Source organism: Sciurus vulgaris, assembly GCF_902686455.1.
Source record: "Sciurus vulgaris genome assembly, chromosome: 9".
NCBI classification, from domain to species: Eukaryota; Metazoa; Chordata; class Mammalia; order Rodentia; family Sciuridae; genus Sciurus; species Sciurus vulgaris.
In genome coordinates, this window is record NC_136469.1 from 60,123,890 (window position 1) to 60,141,893 (window position 18,004).

General features: G+C 32.8%; 1 protein-coding gene across 4 annotated transcripts; it reads left to right on the forward strand.

Annotated features, from left to right (window-relative positions):
• The first annotated feature begins 4,119 nt into the window (after positions 1-4,119).
• TRMT10A (tRNA methyltransferase 10A) lies at positions 4,120-18,004 on the forward strand. Of its 4 annotated transcripts, none has more exons than XM_079154857.1 (8): positions 4,120-4,526; positions 8,609-8,802; positions 9,646-9,808; positions 10,372-10,443; positions 11,591-11,665; positions 12,636-12,785; positions 13,817-13,922; positions 15,532-18,004. In XM_079154857.1, the coding sequence occupies exons 2-8, from the start codon at positions 8,621-8,623 to the stop codon at positions 15,798-15,800; spliced, it is 1,017 nt and encodes a 338-aa protein (XP_079010983.1). In that variant the 5' UTR covers positions 4,120-4,526; positions 8,609-8,620; the 3' UTR covers positions 15,801-18,004. The 4 variants fall into 4 exon arrangements, with proteins under 4 accessions (XP_079010983.1, XP_079010982.1, XP_079010984.1 ...); XM_079154856.1 differs by having other exon boundaries at positions 4,121-4,484; XM_079154858.1 differs by lacking the exon at positions 4,120-4,526 and adding an exon at positions 4,612-4,999.

Below are 18,004 nucleotides of genomic sequence, written 5' to 3' on the forward strand. Positions count from 1 at the left end.
TCATCAGCAAACGGTTTTATTTTTACTGCGTTTTCTTATTGTGCTGGCTAGGATTTTCAATACAGTGTTAAATATAAATGTGTAGTTTTATATTTCTTATTCTTTTTTGAGTTATCTTCTTTAATAAAATCTTTAATAATTATTTTTGTTCTTTCATTATTTTCCATCATTTAAAAATTTTGCAAATTTTCTTAAAATATTGGGTTATAGTTTTCATCTTTTTTTCCAGCTTCATTCCCCCTCCTTTATTTTTAACTATAGCAACTTTTAATAGAATTGAATCATAATCCTTTTCTGTGGCTTATTTTTAACTAAATGTTATTTTGTAATTTTAAGAAAGAGAGGTGTGTAGAATAGGTTTTTTTCTGAACTCTTGTCTCTTCTCTGACTTTTGTCTGGACCTGCCTTATCCTTTTGCCCTCTATTGTTCCCATCCTATTCAATAAGGATTTTACTTCTTGTAGTTTCTCCTTGGTGCTGGGCACTGTTCAAGAACATAGTTCCTGTTTTTTGGTTTTGAGAGTTTCTAGACCTCACATTACTGTGGCACTTTAGAACTTCTGATTCATTCCTTTACAATTGCCCTAAACTTATTGTCTACTGGACTCCCTGCCCATTTTGCGGTTAGTCCCATATTGGTCTTCCTTGCTTTCCAGCAAATACTCGGCAATTTGGGGCACTCCCATTTTCAAGGTTTTCAGGGTCTTTGTTGTGTTCCCACTATTTCCTTCTACACAGATGCTAATATTTTGAAGTTTATAAAGGATTCCTTTTTTTTTTTAACCTAGTTATGACTATTGTCCAAGATTGTTGTTGTTACTTATTTTTGGCTATTCTAGATGCTTTACCTGTTTATATGAGGATGTTCAGGAAGTTCTCATATTACCGTTTCCCTAGTCATCAGTATTTATGTACTACTTGGGAAGCTGAGGTACTTTAAAACACATTTTAAACGTTATTTTTGAAGTCAATTAAAATGAAAGTGGAAGTAAGTTTAGATAAGAAACCAATACTTCCTTTTAGATACCTTTTCAAGTCATGTTTAAAAATTGGTTCCTTTTTGATTTTCTTCACCTGAAATTAAGTGCTTGCAAGCGTTATTCTCTCCCCCCACTTCCCCATTCTCAACTCGCTGTAGAGTACTCTCAGACTTAAAAATCAGAAGTAGGCTTACAATAGTGGAATCTGTAATGATTGCTCAATTTGGCCAAACATGGAGGAGCTCTTGATTGTATTTACTACCATATTTTTGTGCACCAAAATTCTGATTCTAGCTGTAAGCTCCTTCTTGTTCTACAATTTGCAGTCCAATTTAATACACTGACTGCCCATTGTCTGAATGTGGTCCATCGATGTTTTCTTTAGACTGCTCTGTATTTATTGGTTTGTGGTTAACTCATATACTTTGTTTTATTCTATTTTTACATAAATTTTATTGTGTATACTTAAACAATGTGACATTATGGGGTACATATATCAACAGTTAAAAAGGTTACCAGTTAGGCAAATTAAATACCCATCATCTCACAGATACCCATTTTTATTGTTTCTGTGGCAAGAACAGCTAAAATCCACTTATTTAGTATGAATCCCATATGCAGAACAATTTTGACCGATTCACCCTATATGTTACTTTGTATTCTCTGAACTATTGTTTTCCCACTTTCTCCTCCCCCAACCTCCCAATCACTCCTGTTAACCATTGCTTTAATCCATATACTTGAATTTTTGAAAATTCAATATATAAATGAAATGGTGCAATATTTTTGCATCTGGCTTATTAGGATCATGTCCTCCAGACTCACCCATATTGTTACAAATGACAAGATCTCATTATTTTTTAGGGCTGAGCAATTCTTCATTGTACATAATCAGCTGTTGATTTATCCATTTATCTGTTGATACCTGGGTTGTTTCCCCTATCCTGGCTATTGTGAATAATGCTGCAATAAACATGGAAGTATAAATATCTGTATGAGGCAGTGATTTCATTTCCTCTGGGTACAGAAGAGGAATTTTTTAAATTTCTTTTTAAAAAATCTATCATTTTCTGTAACGGCTGATCAGTATTTTAAAAACAAACAAAATAGTTGCCAACACTTACAACCAAATTTCACATACAAATTTGGATACCTGACTGCTCTTAAAAAAACCTGAAGCCCAATGTCATAATGCCCACATTACCAAATGGTACTTGAGTCCTGATTAAAGAGGCAATGCACCCTCAGGCTTTTGACACTTTTCTCCCAGACAGCTTCTCTCATTTGTAACCTTCCAGTTGCGATAGACATTATAGACTTGTGAATCATGGATAACTTCTCTTTTTGGCTTACACTACAAACGTGCTGTTCATTTTTAAATCTGTTTGTTTAGATGTCCTACAGACTCCCTAAAATTCACATATTCAAACCAACCTATTTTTTCTGAAACCTGATTTTCTTCCAGTGTTCCCTTAATGATCCAATTAATAGAGTTACATTTTTTACAGCTGTCCAAATTAGAAAAATCCTTAGGGTTATTTTTTCTTCTTTCTTCTATGCACAGCTTTTAATCATGTGTAAAAATGTGACCCACTTAGGTCTTTACTTTCACTGTTGCCTGTACATTAAATTCCTTTCCCTTCTTGATGTCTGGAAAACTCCTACTTACTTTCCAAGATGGAGTAAATTACAAAATTTGAAACTATGTTGTCTCAAGAAACATTTAGTTGCTCTTTTCCATCTATAGGTATCTCCAATGCATTGTATATTGTATATTATTTATTTACTTCTAGCTCTTCTACTAGAGGAGGAATTCCTTAAGGACAATGATAATGATTTAGCCATCTTTGTATTACCAGAACTAAGGAAAAAAACATGGAACTTGACAAATACATCAAATAACCATGAATTTTACAAATCAATGAGAATTGTTTCATGTCAGATAATTTCAGCTTAATCTTTTTATATGCTTCATCTTTGGTTAAATACTTTTTTTTCTGATTCTTTTTTGTACTTACTTTGAATTATTCTAGAGTCTATACATTTTGACCATAAGACTACAAAATTAAATGGTTAAGTAAAAATTAAGACTCCATTATTAAAATGAGAACTTTTTAATAACTTACAAAACTTTGCTTTAAATATCTAAGGATGCCAGGTATTATTACCTCTAGAAAAAAAAGTATAATTATTTATAAAACAGATCCCACAGGGACAACTGAACAGCTGTTGAAAGATCTGGCACATCACTGTGCCAGCCTGAATTTAATGACCTACATGTGAAGGGCTACATATCCAATTACTAATCCTCCCTCAGCTACTCTTTGCCCTGATATGGAGGCAGCTGGAAAAAGATGCCCTACTAACAGATCAGAAATGAATCCAGATTTCATTGCCAATGTTCAGTTAACAGAGATCCTTTAGATTTCAGATGAGGAAAAAACTGAGAGGGACTAAAACTGTTTTACAGTTCACATAGTTTTTCAAATAAATTTAAGAGTTTAAAGCAAAGTGACTTCAGTTATGTGACTAAATTCAGAGAAACTGCAATTATTTTAGAGAATCTAAAATTCTGAATTTAACTTTCTATTCACTCAAGTCTTTAAACGCATTCAAATATGTCTACAAACATCAAGAAAAAACTACTCCAAAGTTCTTTATATTAAGAAGGCTAACTTCTATTGAAAGATTCAAACCTTATTTTTTTATCTTCAAATTTTACAATAATCACCTATTAGAATTAGGATCAAATAAAAAAAAATAGAAAACGACAATCCACAGGATTGTGTTTCACTTCTCCCTCAGGTGACTTGGTCTATATATAGCCCAAAGATTATATAAGGTCAAACATTACAAACAATGAAACATCACCTGATGTTTTGCAAAATAACCCAGGAAAAAATGGTCAAAGAATGAATGGAAAGTAAAGCGTCTGGCTTTTTTTCCTTAAGCCATTAAAAAAGTCTTAGAAATTCCAAATTTAAATGCATTTTTATTGTGAATTTGACTCACTTCTCGAACTCTGATTTTCCATCTGAGTCATGTAAAAATGCCACCCTGGTAACCTTTTTTGTATAAAACCGAAAAAATACTAAAGTAAGAAATGCTGTCCTCTACTCTTTCATCTGTTCCGCATTTTTAATTTTTAAGAGTGGGACTATCTTAAGCTCCCCACTCCGCAGCCACACGAATATATGAATGAATAAATGCCGGCACGTACACCTCTACCTCTTTAAGGGGAAAAACTGATGTCACCATAACTACCTCCCACTCCCCAAATCCTAACTCCAGACCCCGCCCATATAAAGCCCCTCCTTTTTCTCCCAGGCGAGTCGGAAGTTAGCGCAGTTCAATGACGTAAGACGTAATCGCCGTAGCCTCCACCGTGTAACTCTCGCCTCTGCCTCTGGGAGTTGAAGTTTCCAAAGGAGGACTCGCCAGCGGTATCGGAACACACCAGAGGCTTTCTGAACGAACTATCACGTTCCCCATCAACTCAGTTTGGTAAATTTCCTGGCACTGCGGATAGCGCTTGCTTTCCCTTAGGTATCGTTCGTATACAAAAGGGACGCGTGCCACAGCACGACCGACTGGCAACAAGGGCTTCCGGGGCTCGAGGGAACGGGCCTGTGGAAGTGGCCGTAGCCATCCTATTCCCGAAGGAAATGACGTTGGCTAGGGCGCGCCCCTGCGGCCTTCACAGCTCTCTGATTCGCCGGCTGCATCTTAGTCCCGCCTCTCCGCTGATGCGTGGCGGAAGGTGTAGAAACGGGGGTGAGGGTGGACCGGGCTCTTCCGGTTCGCGGTGCCTAGCTTACAGTTCAAGTTTTTGGGGGGTGGGCGGTCGGTCCCTCGGATGTGAACAGAATGGTCCTACAAAGGATATCGGGAGAGGGAATCTGGACTCTGAAGGGCCGGAAAACGAGTTGTGGTAGCGCCACTTGTGACTAGAGACCGTGGGCGAGACGCTTTACCTCTATAGCTCCCTTTCCTTCTGTCTCCTATGGGAGCAGACTGAGGTAGCTGAGCCCTCTGAAATGTAGGGAGCCCGAGGGGGAAATTGCTGCAGATGTTGCTAAGTCCCTTTGTGGTGAGCTGGCGACTATTAGATTGAAGTGTTACTTGATTTCACTGAAATACGTTAAGAGTTTAAAATCTGGGAATTTCTCCAGAGATGTGAAAAGATTAAAAACATCTCTCCCAGGGGAGATCTTTGGCCCTAGGATCTTGACAATGAAACAAAGGGCTTTTGCAACCACAGAGTTGGCCAACACGTTCGGTCTTCTCTTGCTATCACGGTCAGGTCATTAATTCCATTGTTCAGTTATTCCAACATTAAACCTTTCTCGAAGGGAGCTGTGTTGTAAATTACGAAGACCTTTTAGTTCGTTTGATAACACGACGTTTTTAAATTTTCTTTTTCCTTTTGGCTTTGATTATGAGGTGTGTTCTCCCTGCTTTAACTGGCAGAAGAAATGTAAATATTGAGATGCCTTTTTACCTATTCTGCCCACCCACACCAAATATAATCACTTATATTTAGTTCTTTCTTAAGCCCACCTGATAACCTATATCTGTGAATCTCATTATTTTATGCTAAAACAAAATTTCACAAATATTTCTATACTGTAAAATATTCTTAAATATTTGTTGGACTTGGTTTAATGACTGAAAATGTACTGTGAGCATAATTGCAGGTCAGAGAGGAACACAAAACTCTGCCATAGAAATTTTGTAAATTATGACCCAAACAAAAACAATTAGGAAACAAGTTGCCTTATAAAGTGCTATATTTTGCATAACAGGTAATCCAAACGAGCTAGTACAGAATGAAGTGATAGTCGGGGTTGGTCCATCTTTGTATACACAACAATATTTATCAAGCTCGGATTTTTTCTGCATTTAATGTTTCACTGTCCTATGTTTATAATTTTGAAACTTCACTACATTTTCTTTACTCAGAATAACTAAAAAACTGAATGATGATGACGACTAGTTCATGACCTTTTCTTGTTTTTGATAGGCTGTTTAAGAACGTAACTATGCTGTGATAGGTCAAATTAAATTTAACTTGAGACTTCTTAAATAAGAAAGGCAAAAGCTCCCTCTGCTGCACATGGTTGTAAAAACACTGCTTTATGTTGCGTTTAACATTTTCACATTTTAGAGCTAATCAACACTTGAGTGTTTGAAAAAATAGAGAACTAGCCAGTAGATAGAAAGCACTGATAGAAATGTGCTCTCTTGGAATATTATTATTTTATGTCGAGAGCAGTTTGTTTCCTGTTAATTTTAATTGTGCTTTTAAGTTTGCATGTTTAGTTTAACAGGCCATGTTTTTCCACTTTATTGCTTTGGATACATGCCTTGCTAAATTTTATGTAATTCCCTGCATGTGAAAAGAAGGTAGTTAAAATAAAAGTTGTGTTGGGGATCACAGTATTTATGTTTTTTTTTTTTTCTTCCTTTTAATCTTCTTAGGCTTACTGAGTTTCTCCTGCCTCCAGTTTCTTAAACTGAATGCTACCTTTAAAAAAATTAATTTAATGGCATAGGATTGGAACTGGAGATTTTTTTTTTTCATCATATGTGACTCAGTCTCAAGAGTCCTCTATTGTCAGGGTTGACACAACACAACTCCTATGTTCTTTGGAACCCCTCATTTTCTAAACAAGGTTTTGCATTACTAGGAGGTAGTATTAGGTTTGGGTTTGAATCTTAACTCTAGCCCTTCATTCATCTAAATTATTCAACCAAGAATTTTAAGTATATACTTTGTGCTAGATTTGCTTCCAAAAGCTTGTTTCTTAGGAATTATAGTAGCTTTATAATTCTGGGCAAGTTACTGAGCCTCACTGTGCCTTCTTTTTAAGTAAGAATAAATAAGACAATGTCATAGAGTTGTTTTAAGGAATAAATTAAATAATAATACTTTACTATTACTATTTTCATTGCTTTTTAAAAATCTTTCATCATACTGTGTTCACTCATTTATTTACTCCACCAATATATAATAAATATCAACCAAGTACCAACCACTGTGTTACTGACACATTACAATGTTGCACTTTTTTGGGGTACTAGGGGTTGAACCCAGGGGTGCTCAGTCACTGAGCCACATCCCCAGCCCTTTTTTATATTTTATTTAGAGACAGAGTCTTGTTCAGTTGTTTTAATACTGACTTTGAACTTGCATTTCTCCTGACTCAGCCTCCCAGTTTACTAAGATTATAGTTGTGTGGCCGCACACCCATCCATTGTTGCACTTTTTAATGAAAGCAAAAACAACGTAATAAAACTTCTGCTTAAATTATGTTCTATAAATATTTTATCCTTTCATTATCTAAATTGTGGATTTTTTTTCCTTTATATAGTAGCTTCTCCACATAGACTTATTAACTAGCTATATAAGAAGGAAGAATCATTTCCTTAATGATACATCTTCCTTAATGCCAATAGAAATTTAGTGGTGTCATGCCACTAAATGGTATGGATAAATAGGAATTGTGTTTTTAAGCTTTATTGTTACTAATATATTAAATAGAAAAGAAATTTCAGTATTCTACCCTTACCCTAATCTGAAGGCAAGTTCAATTTTAGTTGGTAGGTATAAAGATGTGTGTGGTTAAATTGAAATAAAGATGTACTTGGGATGGTTCTAAGGCATTCCACAAAGCCATACTGATTACAGAGTAAACTTTGATGTTTTGTTTTTAGTCAAGACTAAAGCAGAGTATTTATATATGAATAATGAAATATAGTGTAGGGGGACAATGTGGTCTGTACTGTCCAGAATTTATAACACTTATAACAACTTCTGTTAAAAACAGCATGATTATACAACCAGAAATAACATTCTTTTTCCCTCATTCTGCAGCTTTAAAGATTTCAGAAAGATGTTTTTCCAACTCTTTTTTAAAACAATATTTTTTTCCTTTATAAAAACAATGTATTTTCATTATAGAAAACCATGGGTAAGAATTAAATATATTTGTGCATGCTTTTAAAAATAACTAGATGTGATGGATATGTTGGTTTTGTTTTGGTCTTCTTATTTAAAATATTATAACCCTTTTCCCTTATCACTAAATAATTTTGGAAATATAATTTGTACTGCTTAGTAATCCTAGTCCATGTTATAGATGAGCCATAATTTGTTTATTCTCCTTTTGCAGGCATTTAAATATTTCCTAACTTTTCATTATTCAAATAAAATAGCAGTGTATACATTCTGGTGCATCTTTTCATGTATATTTCTCATTCATTTACAGGAACTTATCCCAAGAAAATAAATTACTGGGTTGAAGGGTCTCAATTTGTTAAGCTCTTATATTACCTTCTGGAAAAATTGTGTGATAACTACCAATACTATATAAAAATACTCCATTTCTTCAGACTTCTACCAGCATTTCCAATGATATTTTAATCGGTATTCAATGTCATTTAAATGATCTTTGCCAATAAATGACATTTAATTATCTAAATTTATATTTGTATTTATTGCTGATATAGTCTAACATTTGTACCAATAAGTTTAACATCAATCACATCTATAAGTCATTTGGGTTATTACTTTGTTTGTTTGTAAATTATCTGTTAATGTCAAAAGTTGCTTTTCAATTTTTCAGAAACACCATATAATGTCATCTGAAATGTCACCAGCATTTATTGAGACTTCTAATGTTGAAAGGAAGCAAGACTTAAGTGAAGATCAGGAAGGAGAGAAACCAAGATTAGATGAAGGAATTGAACCAGTATCAAAACGACAAATGAAAAAGCTGATAAAACAGAAACAATGGGAAGAACAACGAGACCTTCGCAAGTACGTGTTTAAAAATAGTATGCTCTGACCCCATTCAGAAATACGGAATATTGGACCTTGCTTACCTCTTTAATATATTAAAACTAATTGTGTTAATTAAAATTGAGGTTCTGCATATTTTTAAAGACTGTCAATTTACTTAAAAGTTATGTGCCTTGAATTAAATTATTTTTTTTTAGCAGTATTGATGAACTTACACTCAACACTTTTCTCATCCAGAATCTTTTGTGAGTAGCAGTATAGTTTCTGAAACAACTAATATAGATAAGGGATATAGTTAGTATCTATGTCCTACATATGGAATAAAAATAACTCAATTCCAAGTGATGAAATTTTGGCCCAACATGGATTTTGCTAGAATAAAATTTTTATGCAAGCAATTAGGCTATAGCTGTTATTGCATAATGCCAACATTTATAAGGTAAAATAAACTACAGTTGATGTAGAGAAATAGTGAGTTTTTTTTTTTAAAGGAACAATTTTATTTTTCTCTGCTTTTTGATGTTGCTTGAAAACCATGTAGTAACCCATATAGTAAAATCCATCATAACTCCAATTTGGTATTTTTAAAGTTTTCTTAAGGATAGTGTGAAACCAATAATAAATGAAACTGTTGAGTAGTTAAGTATAGTTAAAATTAGATTAAAAGCCTTAAATTGTGCAATCATTTCCTTCCTATATAAAGCTATTATATGAACTACATAAAGTTTCTAGTACTTGATCATTTTTGACCCATGGAAGTGGTAAATTTCATATGGTTCAACTAAAAATTTTGTCTTTTAGAAGAGTCTTATGAATATCTAAGTATATAAATAACAAAGTTATTTCAATTACCAATTTTAGACAGAAGCGGAAAGAAAAACGCAAGAGAAAGAAATTAGAGCGACAGTGTCAACTGGAATCAAACTCAGATGGAAATGACAGAAAACGAATTCGAAGAAATGTTGTTCATAGTACACTCCGCCTTATCATTGACTGTAGTTTTGATGATTTGATGGTATTAAAGGTATCATGAATCATTGTCAGAAAAATCCTATAGGTGACCTAGGCTGAATCTCCTTAATATATAATATTGCTGATATAAATGTATGTGTTAAAGTACATCTTAAGTCAAATTTTCCTCTTCACTTAAATTAGTTAATAAGTTACTTTGATTTATGTGTTCATATTTTTGTGCATGTGTGTTTGTGTATGTATAGATGGAGAGATGTATTTCATAATTATGTATGACTCAGTGATTATATTTTAATTCTAAAGATTTGTGGGCTTTTACCAAGGACATTGGTAAAGCACGCAAATAGTAATGCCGTGGCTCTAAAAGAATTTTTTTGATTCTGAAGAATAGATGTTTTTCATGAACTAACATTTTGTATGGATACAAAATAGAAATGATGTGTCACTTATAGATTATTTACTTAATTTTGTTAACATGTAAGGTAATCAATGAAAGTTGTCAAAATTGACTTGTATTTAAAGAGAAAAAAATCCCTTCTACTTATTATTCTATTTCTTTAGCATCGTGGAATGACCACATGATTTTAATAACTTTAAAAAATTTGTCTTTTCTAGGACATTAAAAAACTTCATAAGCAAATCCAACGATGCTATGCAGAAAACCGACGAGCACTGCATCCTGTGCAGGTATGTCCGAAGAATTTTAGAAAAATTCCTGTTTTCTTTTCTGTCTTCCATGACAAAAGGCATAAATAATTCCAGTTGCCTTTGCAAGATAATTTTGTTTAATGCTTATTTGAAAAATATTTTTTCTACAAAAATAAAATATTTTAAACTTCTTTTCTTATGAATTATTGTCTCACACACTTTCAAGTCATCATCAGTCTTGTACATGTTGACCTGTTCATTTCTGTGTAGTTGAATGTCTTCATTATTGGACATACTCCTATTTTTGTACCATTTTTGTAGCTTTTATTTTCTAGAAATTCTGAAAAAGGGACTTGAGAGGGAGACTACCCTTGCCCAGTATGAGCTATAGTACCTGTTTTAGATTTTGTCTACTTAAAGGACTTTAGTTTCCTTTTGATTTGCTCATAATTTTGAAAAGTATTTAAGCTGGAGTGAGGAAATGATTTGTAAGACTAGTTTGTTGATGATAAGAACAGAATCTTTTTGTTTGTTTGAATTCTAGGTAATCTAAAACTTAACACCAACTCACTAATGTTAAAAAGCAGGAACTCTTAATATATTTTTAGTTAGACATTTTATCTTTTTACCTAGTGATGGTAGTTTTATATTTTTGCATTTTTATATTTCATAATTTATATTATACTTCTGTGATAGTCTCTGTAGTCTCTTTTTTGTCCATAATAGACCCCTTATTACTCTGGATTCCGATTTAAAAGAGGTGTCAGGGTTTAGGACCAAAGAAAATTGTGAAGACTTTGGACTGATTTTTTTTTTTTTTTTTTTTTTTTTTAAGACAGTGGTGGCAAAAAAGTAGGGGGTAATGGTAAGAATGACACGGAAGCAGGAAGTTTGCAGAGACATGATTGTTAGTGGAGAGTCAGGTTATAACTACTTGAAAAAGAATTGTGATGAAAATGTAAGTTGAATACCGAAGTTAGTGGGTTATAAGATATAACCACAAAACATGTAATTTCTGCCATGAATTTCTTATATGATCAAAGTATGTCACAAATTATTTTTTTTCTGGGTCAGTGAGAATACATTTTGTGTTTCATGAATGAACAGATGTACGTAAGAGGGAAATAAAATATTGGACTTGAATCATCATTTTTTTCTCTTTATTTGCCGACCAATCCCTTATCAGTTTTACTTGACAAGCCATGGAGGCCAACTAAAAAAGAACATGGATGAAAATGACAAAGGATGGGTCAACTGGAAGGTAATTAAAGCCAATCCACTCTCCCATAATTACAAGTCTTCTTATTCTTCTAAAGTTCTACATTTTTTATCTAAATTTTAAATAATAATATGTATACAACACTTTTCAAACCCTGTGGGTCACTGAAACTAAATCTAAATTTACAGATGGAAAATGCTAAAGATTTTTGTCTGTTAACTTGTACTTGTTATCCTTAAGTCTTGCCTGCTATTTTACTGCCAGTCTTAAAACATTTTCAAGGAAGGAAAAATTTTGAAGATCTTTATATAACTTTTCCCTAGAAAACTAGCTGTACATTATTTGTAAGAGTGAGGTCACTTTAAAATTTGAAGAGTGCCTGCATTCTGTTTTTTCTCATCAGTGCTAATATGTGCCACTAGTCACATGTGACGTTGAACACTTGCAGTGTGATAGTCTGAATTGTGAATTGAGATGTGCTATAAATATGAAATACATACTGGATTTCAAAAACTTAGAACAGACATAGATCTGCATAATTTAAAAAATATATGTTTATTGATAGTATTATGGGCATATTGGTTTAATATTTTAAATTAATATCACCTGGGGTTTTTTTCCTTCAACTTTTTAAATGAGACTACTAAAATTGTGTGGCTCATAAATTTTTGTTTTGGACCAACTGTTCTTACTCATTTGTAAAGATGTAACTAGATTGGCTTTAGTATCAATCCCTGAAAAATTCTTCGATTCAGAGAAGTAGTGGCCTATTCCTATACTTTTTAAGTTTTTACAGTGACAGACTTTCTCTCACACTTATTAATCCCACAATGGCTGCATTTATTTTATTAATAGCCTATAACATGGAGATTTTCTAAGTCTGTTTAAACAGTATTCTTTCATTATTCAAATGTTTTTTAATAAGATTGTTATGAGAAAAGAGGATAGTCATTTTTAGCCAACTTTCACAAAATCCTGTTAATTAGTAACGTCTTTCCCTTTGCTTTAAAAGGATATCCACATCAAACCAGAGCACTATAGTGAACTCATAAAAAAAGAAGACCTCATTTATCTTACATCAGATTCACCCAATATACTAAAGGAATTAGATGAATCAAAGGCATATGTGATTGGAGGATTAGTGGATCACAATCATCATAAGGTACTATTAAGTTTTATTTTTGGTTTTGCTTGTACTTAAAAATCCTTATTTCAGAGTTTCCTCATAGTAACAAAACTACTAATAGCTGATCTTTCAAAGAATTTTACATTTATTAGTTTACTTAACCCATAATATGACCCAGTGAAGTCAGTGTAATTATTATCACTGTTTCACAGATGAGAAATCTGAGGCACAAAGAAATTAAGTCTAAAAGCAGCAGTGATTAGTGTCAAAGCAAATTACTTGAAACAAGACAGATTAAGCACTCTGCTGTATTGGAAGAAGATACTGTTGCAGTTTCTAAAAGAAAATGTCATTTTGTATTTTGCCAACTTCTTTCCATGCTGAATTCAACCCAGCTAAAGAAAAAGCATGATTTTTTAAGTGTCTGAGGAAATATTATCATTAGTAATGAACTAATTCTTTATTCTTAAAAAGCAGCACTGTGTAGGTGTAACTTTATGCAGCACTGGAAATACTCATATCTGCCTGCCCAGTAGGTAAATTGTGTCACTATTGGGCACTTGAATGTGCACAGTATGACTGATGAAGTGAATTTTTAAAAATTCTAATCAATTTAAATTTAAGTAGTCAGATGTAGTTACCAATTAGTGCAGGTTTTTAAAACATGTTTTACATTCATGGAAAGAGCGATAGTACTTCTCTCAAAATTTTGTATATTTTAAAGTGAGAGGAGGGTAGTAGGGAATGATGAAGATATTTTAGTCAAAAGAAAGGGAGCCAGATTTTTCTTTGAGTTCTGTTACTGAGGAGCTTTGTAACTGGATTGGAAATATTTCTTTTGAATTCTTCATTTGCAAATTGAAGATGTTAAAACAAATGCTCTAAATATCGTAATTGTAAGAGAATGTTTCCAAATTAGCAGTTACACACACACATACACACATACACACACACATATCCTTCAAATAATATTCTTTGAACTAAAGTCTTTTAAAAAAATCTATACTATTATAGAATTTAAAATAATTTAATGTTCTAGTCCTAATATAGTTCTGTCTTTGTTTTAGGGATTCACATATAAACAAGCATCAGATTTTGGAATTGATCATGCACAGCTCCCCCTTGGGAGTTTTGTGAAGATGAATAGTCGAAAAGTTTTGGCAGTTAATCATGGTAAGGTATAGGGAGTACTGAAAATATACACCAGTGCACATTGTGAAAAGAGCATTACATTCAGATTTGAACAAATAGAAAATATTATGCCTTGTTGGAGAGCCAATATTATAAAGATTAACCATTTATTATTTATTTAATTCATAGAAAAATTATGCATATTTTGGGAAATTTTGAAAATGTACCAAAGTATAAAAACAATTAGTTGTAATTTTACAACTTGGTATTAACTTTTTGGTGTGTTTTCTTGTAGTTCTTTGCCTGTGCATATATATTTATTATATAATTGGATTCTTACTGTAAGACAATTACTGTATTAATTTGGGGTATTTTCCTCTTGTTTTAGTCAGCTTTTCTACTGCTGTGACCATAAGAGCTGACAAGAAGAATCTTTGAGGAAAAGCTTGTTTGGAGAAACAAGAAATAGAGCTAGTTTCAGAGTTCATAGTCCTTAGACAGCCAACTCTATTCTATGGTCTGAGGGGAGGCAGAACATCGTAGCAGAAGTGTGTGGCAAAGGAAAGCAGCTGGGAACATTGTGCTAGGAAGCAAAGAGAGAAAGATCTCTCCTCTCACTAAGGATAAAATATATAAACCAAAGGCATGTCCCAGTGACCTACCTCCTCCAGCCACATCCCACCTGCCTACAGTTATCATCCAGTTAATCTCTACCAGAGAATTAATGGACTGATTAGGTTAAAGCTTTCATAGCCCAGCCATTTCACCTCTAAACTTTCTTGCATTTTTTCCTCACAGTTGAGCTTTTGGGGACACCCAATATTGAAACTATAAAACATCCTCCCCCCCATCCACCATAATATTTTTCATGTCATGGAATGATTACTAGTGGCTATAAAATATTCCATCATCTCAAGGTTCAATAATTTAACTATTCTCCTATTATTGAATTATTTTTCCTTTTTCTGCCATAAATAACATTGTAATGAACTTTCTTGAACCTAAGTCTTTGCCTAGGGTTTTCCTTTTTAAATATTCTTAAGGAATCCTAAATACTTTCTATAGAGTTGGCTTGAAGGGTTATAAAAATGAAATTATTGATTTAAGGAATGCACTTCTTCTAAAATCTTTGGTACATAGTAGAAATTACTTTTCCAAAAAGTAATCCAAATTAACCCTTCAGTTCTGCATTGAAATGAGAGTTTCTTATAGGCAGTATTGATATTCTTTACTCCCAATATAATACACAAAACAAAAAATCAGGCAAGAAGTTCCTGAAGAGTGCCTCTTTGTAGGAAAGAAGAAATATAGACAAATGCTAAATATTTGTATGTAGTTGTATATTACGTAAAGGATAAAGAAACAAAAAGAAAAAAGCAGGAGGGAAACTAAAATGGTCCTTGGTTATAATTGACAAGGCATATTGTTTAAGTTTTTAAAGTGTGCTTAAGAACCAAATTGAAGAAAAGCTGAAAAGGAAGTAATGGCCTTGAGAACTTTGGGGCATATTACCGCTGATAGCCAAAGGAGAAGGAAGAAATAAGAATAAATTTGTTAATAGGACAAATAGCTTTGCTAACACAAAGGTAGTGTGTTTTTAACATTGTGATGAACTTGACTAAAAAATGTATGGTTTTCGTCTTTATTGCAGTATTTGAGATTATTCTGGGATACTTGGAAACAAGAGACTGGCAAGAAGCATTTTTCACTATCTTACCCCAGAGGAAAGGTGCTGTTCCCACAGACAAAGCCTGTGAAAGTTCTTCCCACGACAAGCAGTCTGCCATAGTTGAAGGTGGATCGGACAATGATTCCAGTGAAGGGGAATATAGTAAAAATGAACCAGAGTCACCACATAAAGACAAACAACAGGACAAGGAAAATAGCACTGAATCTACAATGCCGTCTGCACCACACTAACATTACCTGTTTTTCTTTTAGTAAAGAAAAATTAGGAGAATGTGAGGTGCTTCAAAGAATACTCAAATTGGAAACAAATTATTTTCTCTTATTTCTTTTGTGAATTTTAAAAACTCCTTAGAGCTAAATGATAATGAAAAACACTTTAAACTCTGTAAGAATTTTTTGTTTATGTATGAGAAAATTATGTATCTTTTTTAATTGCTTTTTAAGCTTAATTAAGAACTTTAGAGAATTTTACTTTATTAGTATACCCTATTTCTCTTTTATTTGCTGCAAAGTCTTCTTCAGAATGTGCCTTCTGACCTTTCAGTTCATATCAATGACCTTTATATCAGTGTCTTTCTAATCTGTTGTGTATTTGTTTGTGGAGGCAGATATTCATAAATGTCCTATAAGTCTATTAAAATGTTATATATGAGAGCTTATCCTCCATTTGCAGCTTTTACATTCAGTTTATTTAGTTAAAAAATATACAGTAATCCTAAGAGGAAATACCAGTTTGCTACTTAATAATTCATTTCTTTTGGACTGCAGAGTGCACACCTGTGCCTCCTTTGTCACCTTTTCATGGTTCTGAAGTAATCACAAAACAGTTGAAAAATCTCTTTAATTCATTTTGCTAATTCCTATAATGGTAACAAATTATTTCAATTATAAAGTTGAATTTTTGCCTAATTTAAAACATGATAGTCCTTATGAGCTGTCCTTTTCTTCCATATATTTTTTAAAAATACTTGTTGGCTTTTAAGGTGAATATTGTGCATCTACGCTATAAGAATATTCAAACATAAATTTATGTTTCTGTAAATAACACGTGCATGTATAAAAATATGCATGCAGTTGTCTGTCTATCCATATCATGTATGGTTCTGCTATTAACTGATAACAGGACTGATTTGTATTATTCATGTGAATGGTTGTGTTGAACACATAAGAGCAATTTGAATTTCATTAACACAAAACACAACCAAACATTCATTTGGAAAGTTTAGCAAAGGAGTATGGGGCAAAAAGGAGCTGTTTTAGTCTCTAAACAGTGATTGTAGAGAAGTAGAGAAGTTGTGTTTAAAATAAAGTGATTATTCTCGTCATGGCTAAGGATGTCAGGGAACTTCACTGAGTTTTGGCAAAGTAAGTTTCTTTTCTTATCTTTTTTTTTATTAAATATGTCATAGTTGTATTTAAACAGTTACATAACTTTTGCATAAGTTATATATTAACATATACACATTTAGTAGAAAGTTTATTATAGAATTGATGTTTACTATTTTTGTTGCTTTATTCTTAGTAATCTTTTATGGTTATTTTGAAGTAAAATCTGTAAGCAAGGTATGTCAATAAAGAAAAGCCCTACACTTCTAAAAGAACAAAAGCTTATGTTATAATTTGTATTTTTCTGAAATTCAGATTTTTCTGAGTACATTTGGTTTGCTACTATAAAATATGCCTTTTACTTAAATTATTCCTTGTGGAATAGAGCACTGTTTATAATTATGAAAGGTAAAGAAAATAATTCAGGTTTAACATAGTTTAATTTTCATTAATTGTAAAAACATGCTGTTTTTGTTTCCTTGGGGTGCCATAAGAAATCACCACAATTAGGTGGCTTAAAACAACAAAAATTTATTCTCTAACAGTTCCAGAGGCCAAAAGTTCAGAATCAGAGTGTCACAGGACTGTGCTGCAAATGCTCTAGAAAAGAGTCCTTCCCAGCCTCTTAGCTTTTGGTTGTTATCAGCAATGCTTGGTGTTCCTCAGCTTGCAGGTGGATTATTCCAATCCCTGCTTTATTGCAAATGTTCTTCTGTCCTGTGTGTCCCATGTCTATGTCCATTTTTTTTTTCCTTAGGACACCCACCAGCATTGTTTGTTCATTGTAATCCAGTATGACCTTATTCTAACTTGACTATGTTTTGCAAAGACAAAACATAGTCCAAATAAGATCACCTTCATAAGTAGTATGTATTAGGACTTGATATATATTTTTGGGAGATACAACTTGACCCATTATTTGCCCCTATCTTATCTAGGCTGTTGATGACTGGAAAGCAATGATTACCACCACATTTGAAATAACTGATTTCTGAGGTACTTCAAAATTGGTTTAAGAATATTATTTAATCTTTTTTCTCATCTTAATATATAATTTCAATACTCTTTGGTTTACTTAGATGTATTATTAATAATATTAAAGTAATTTA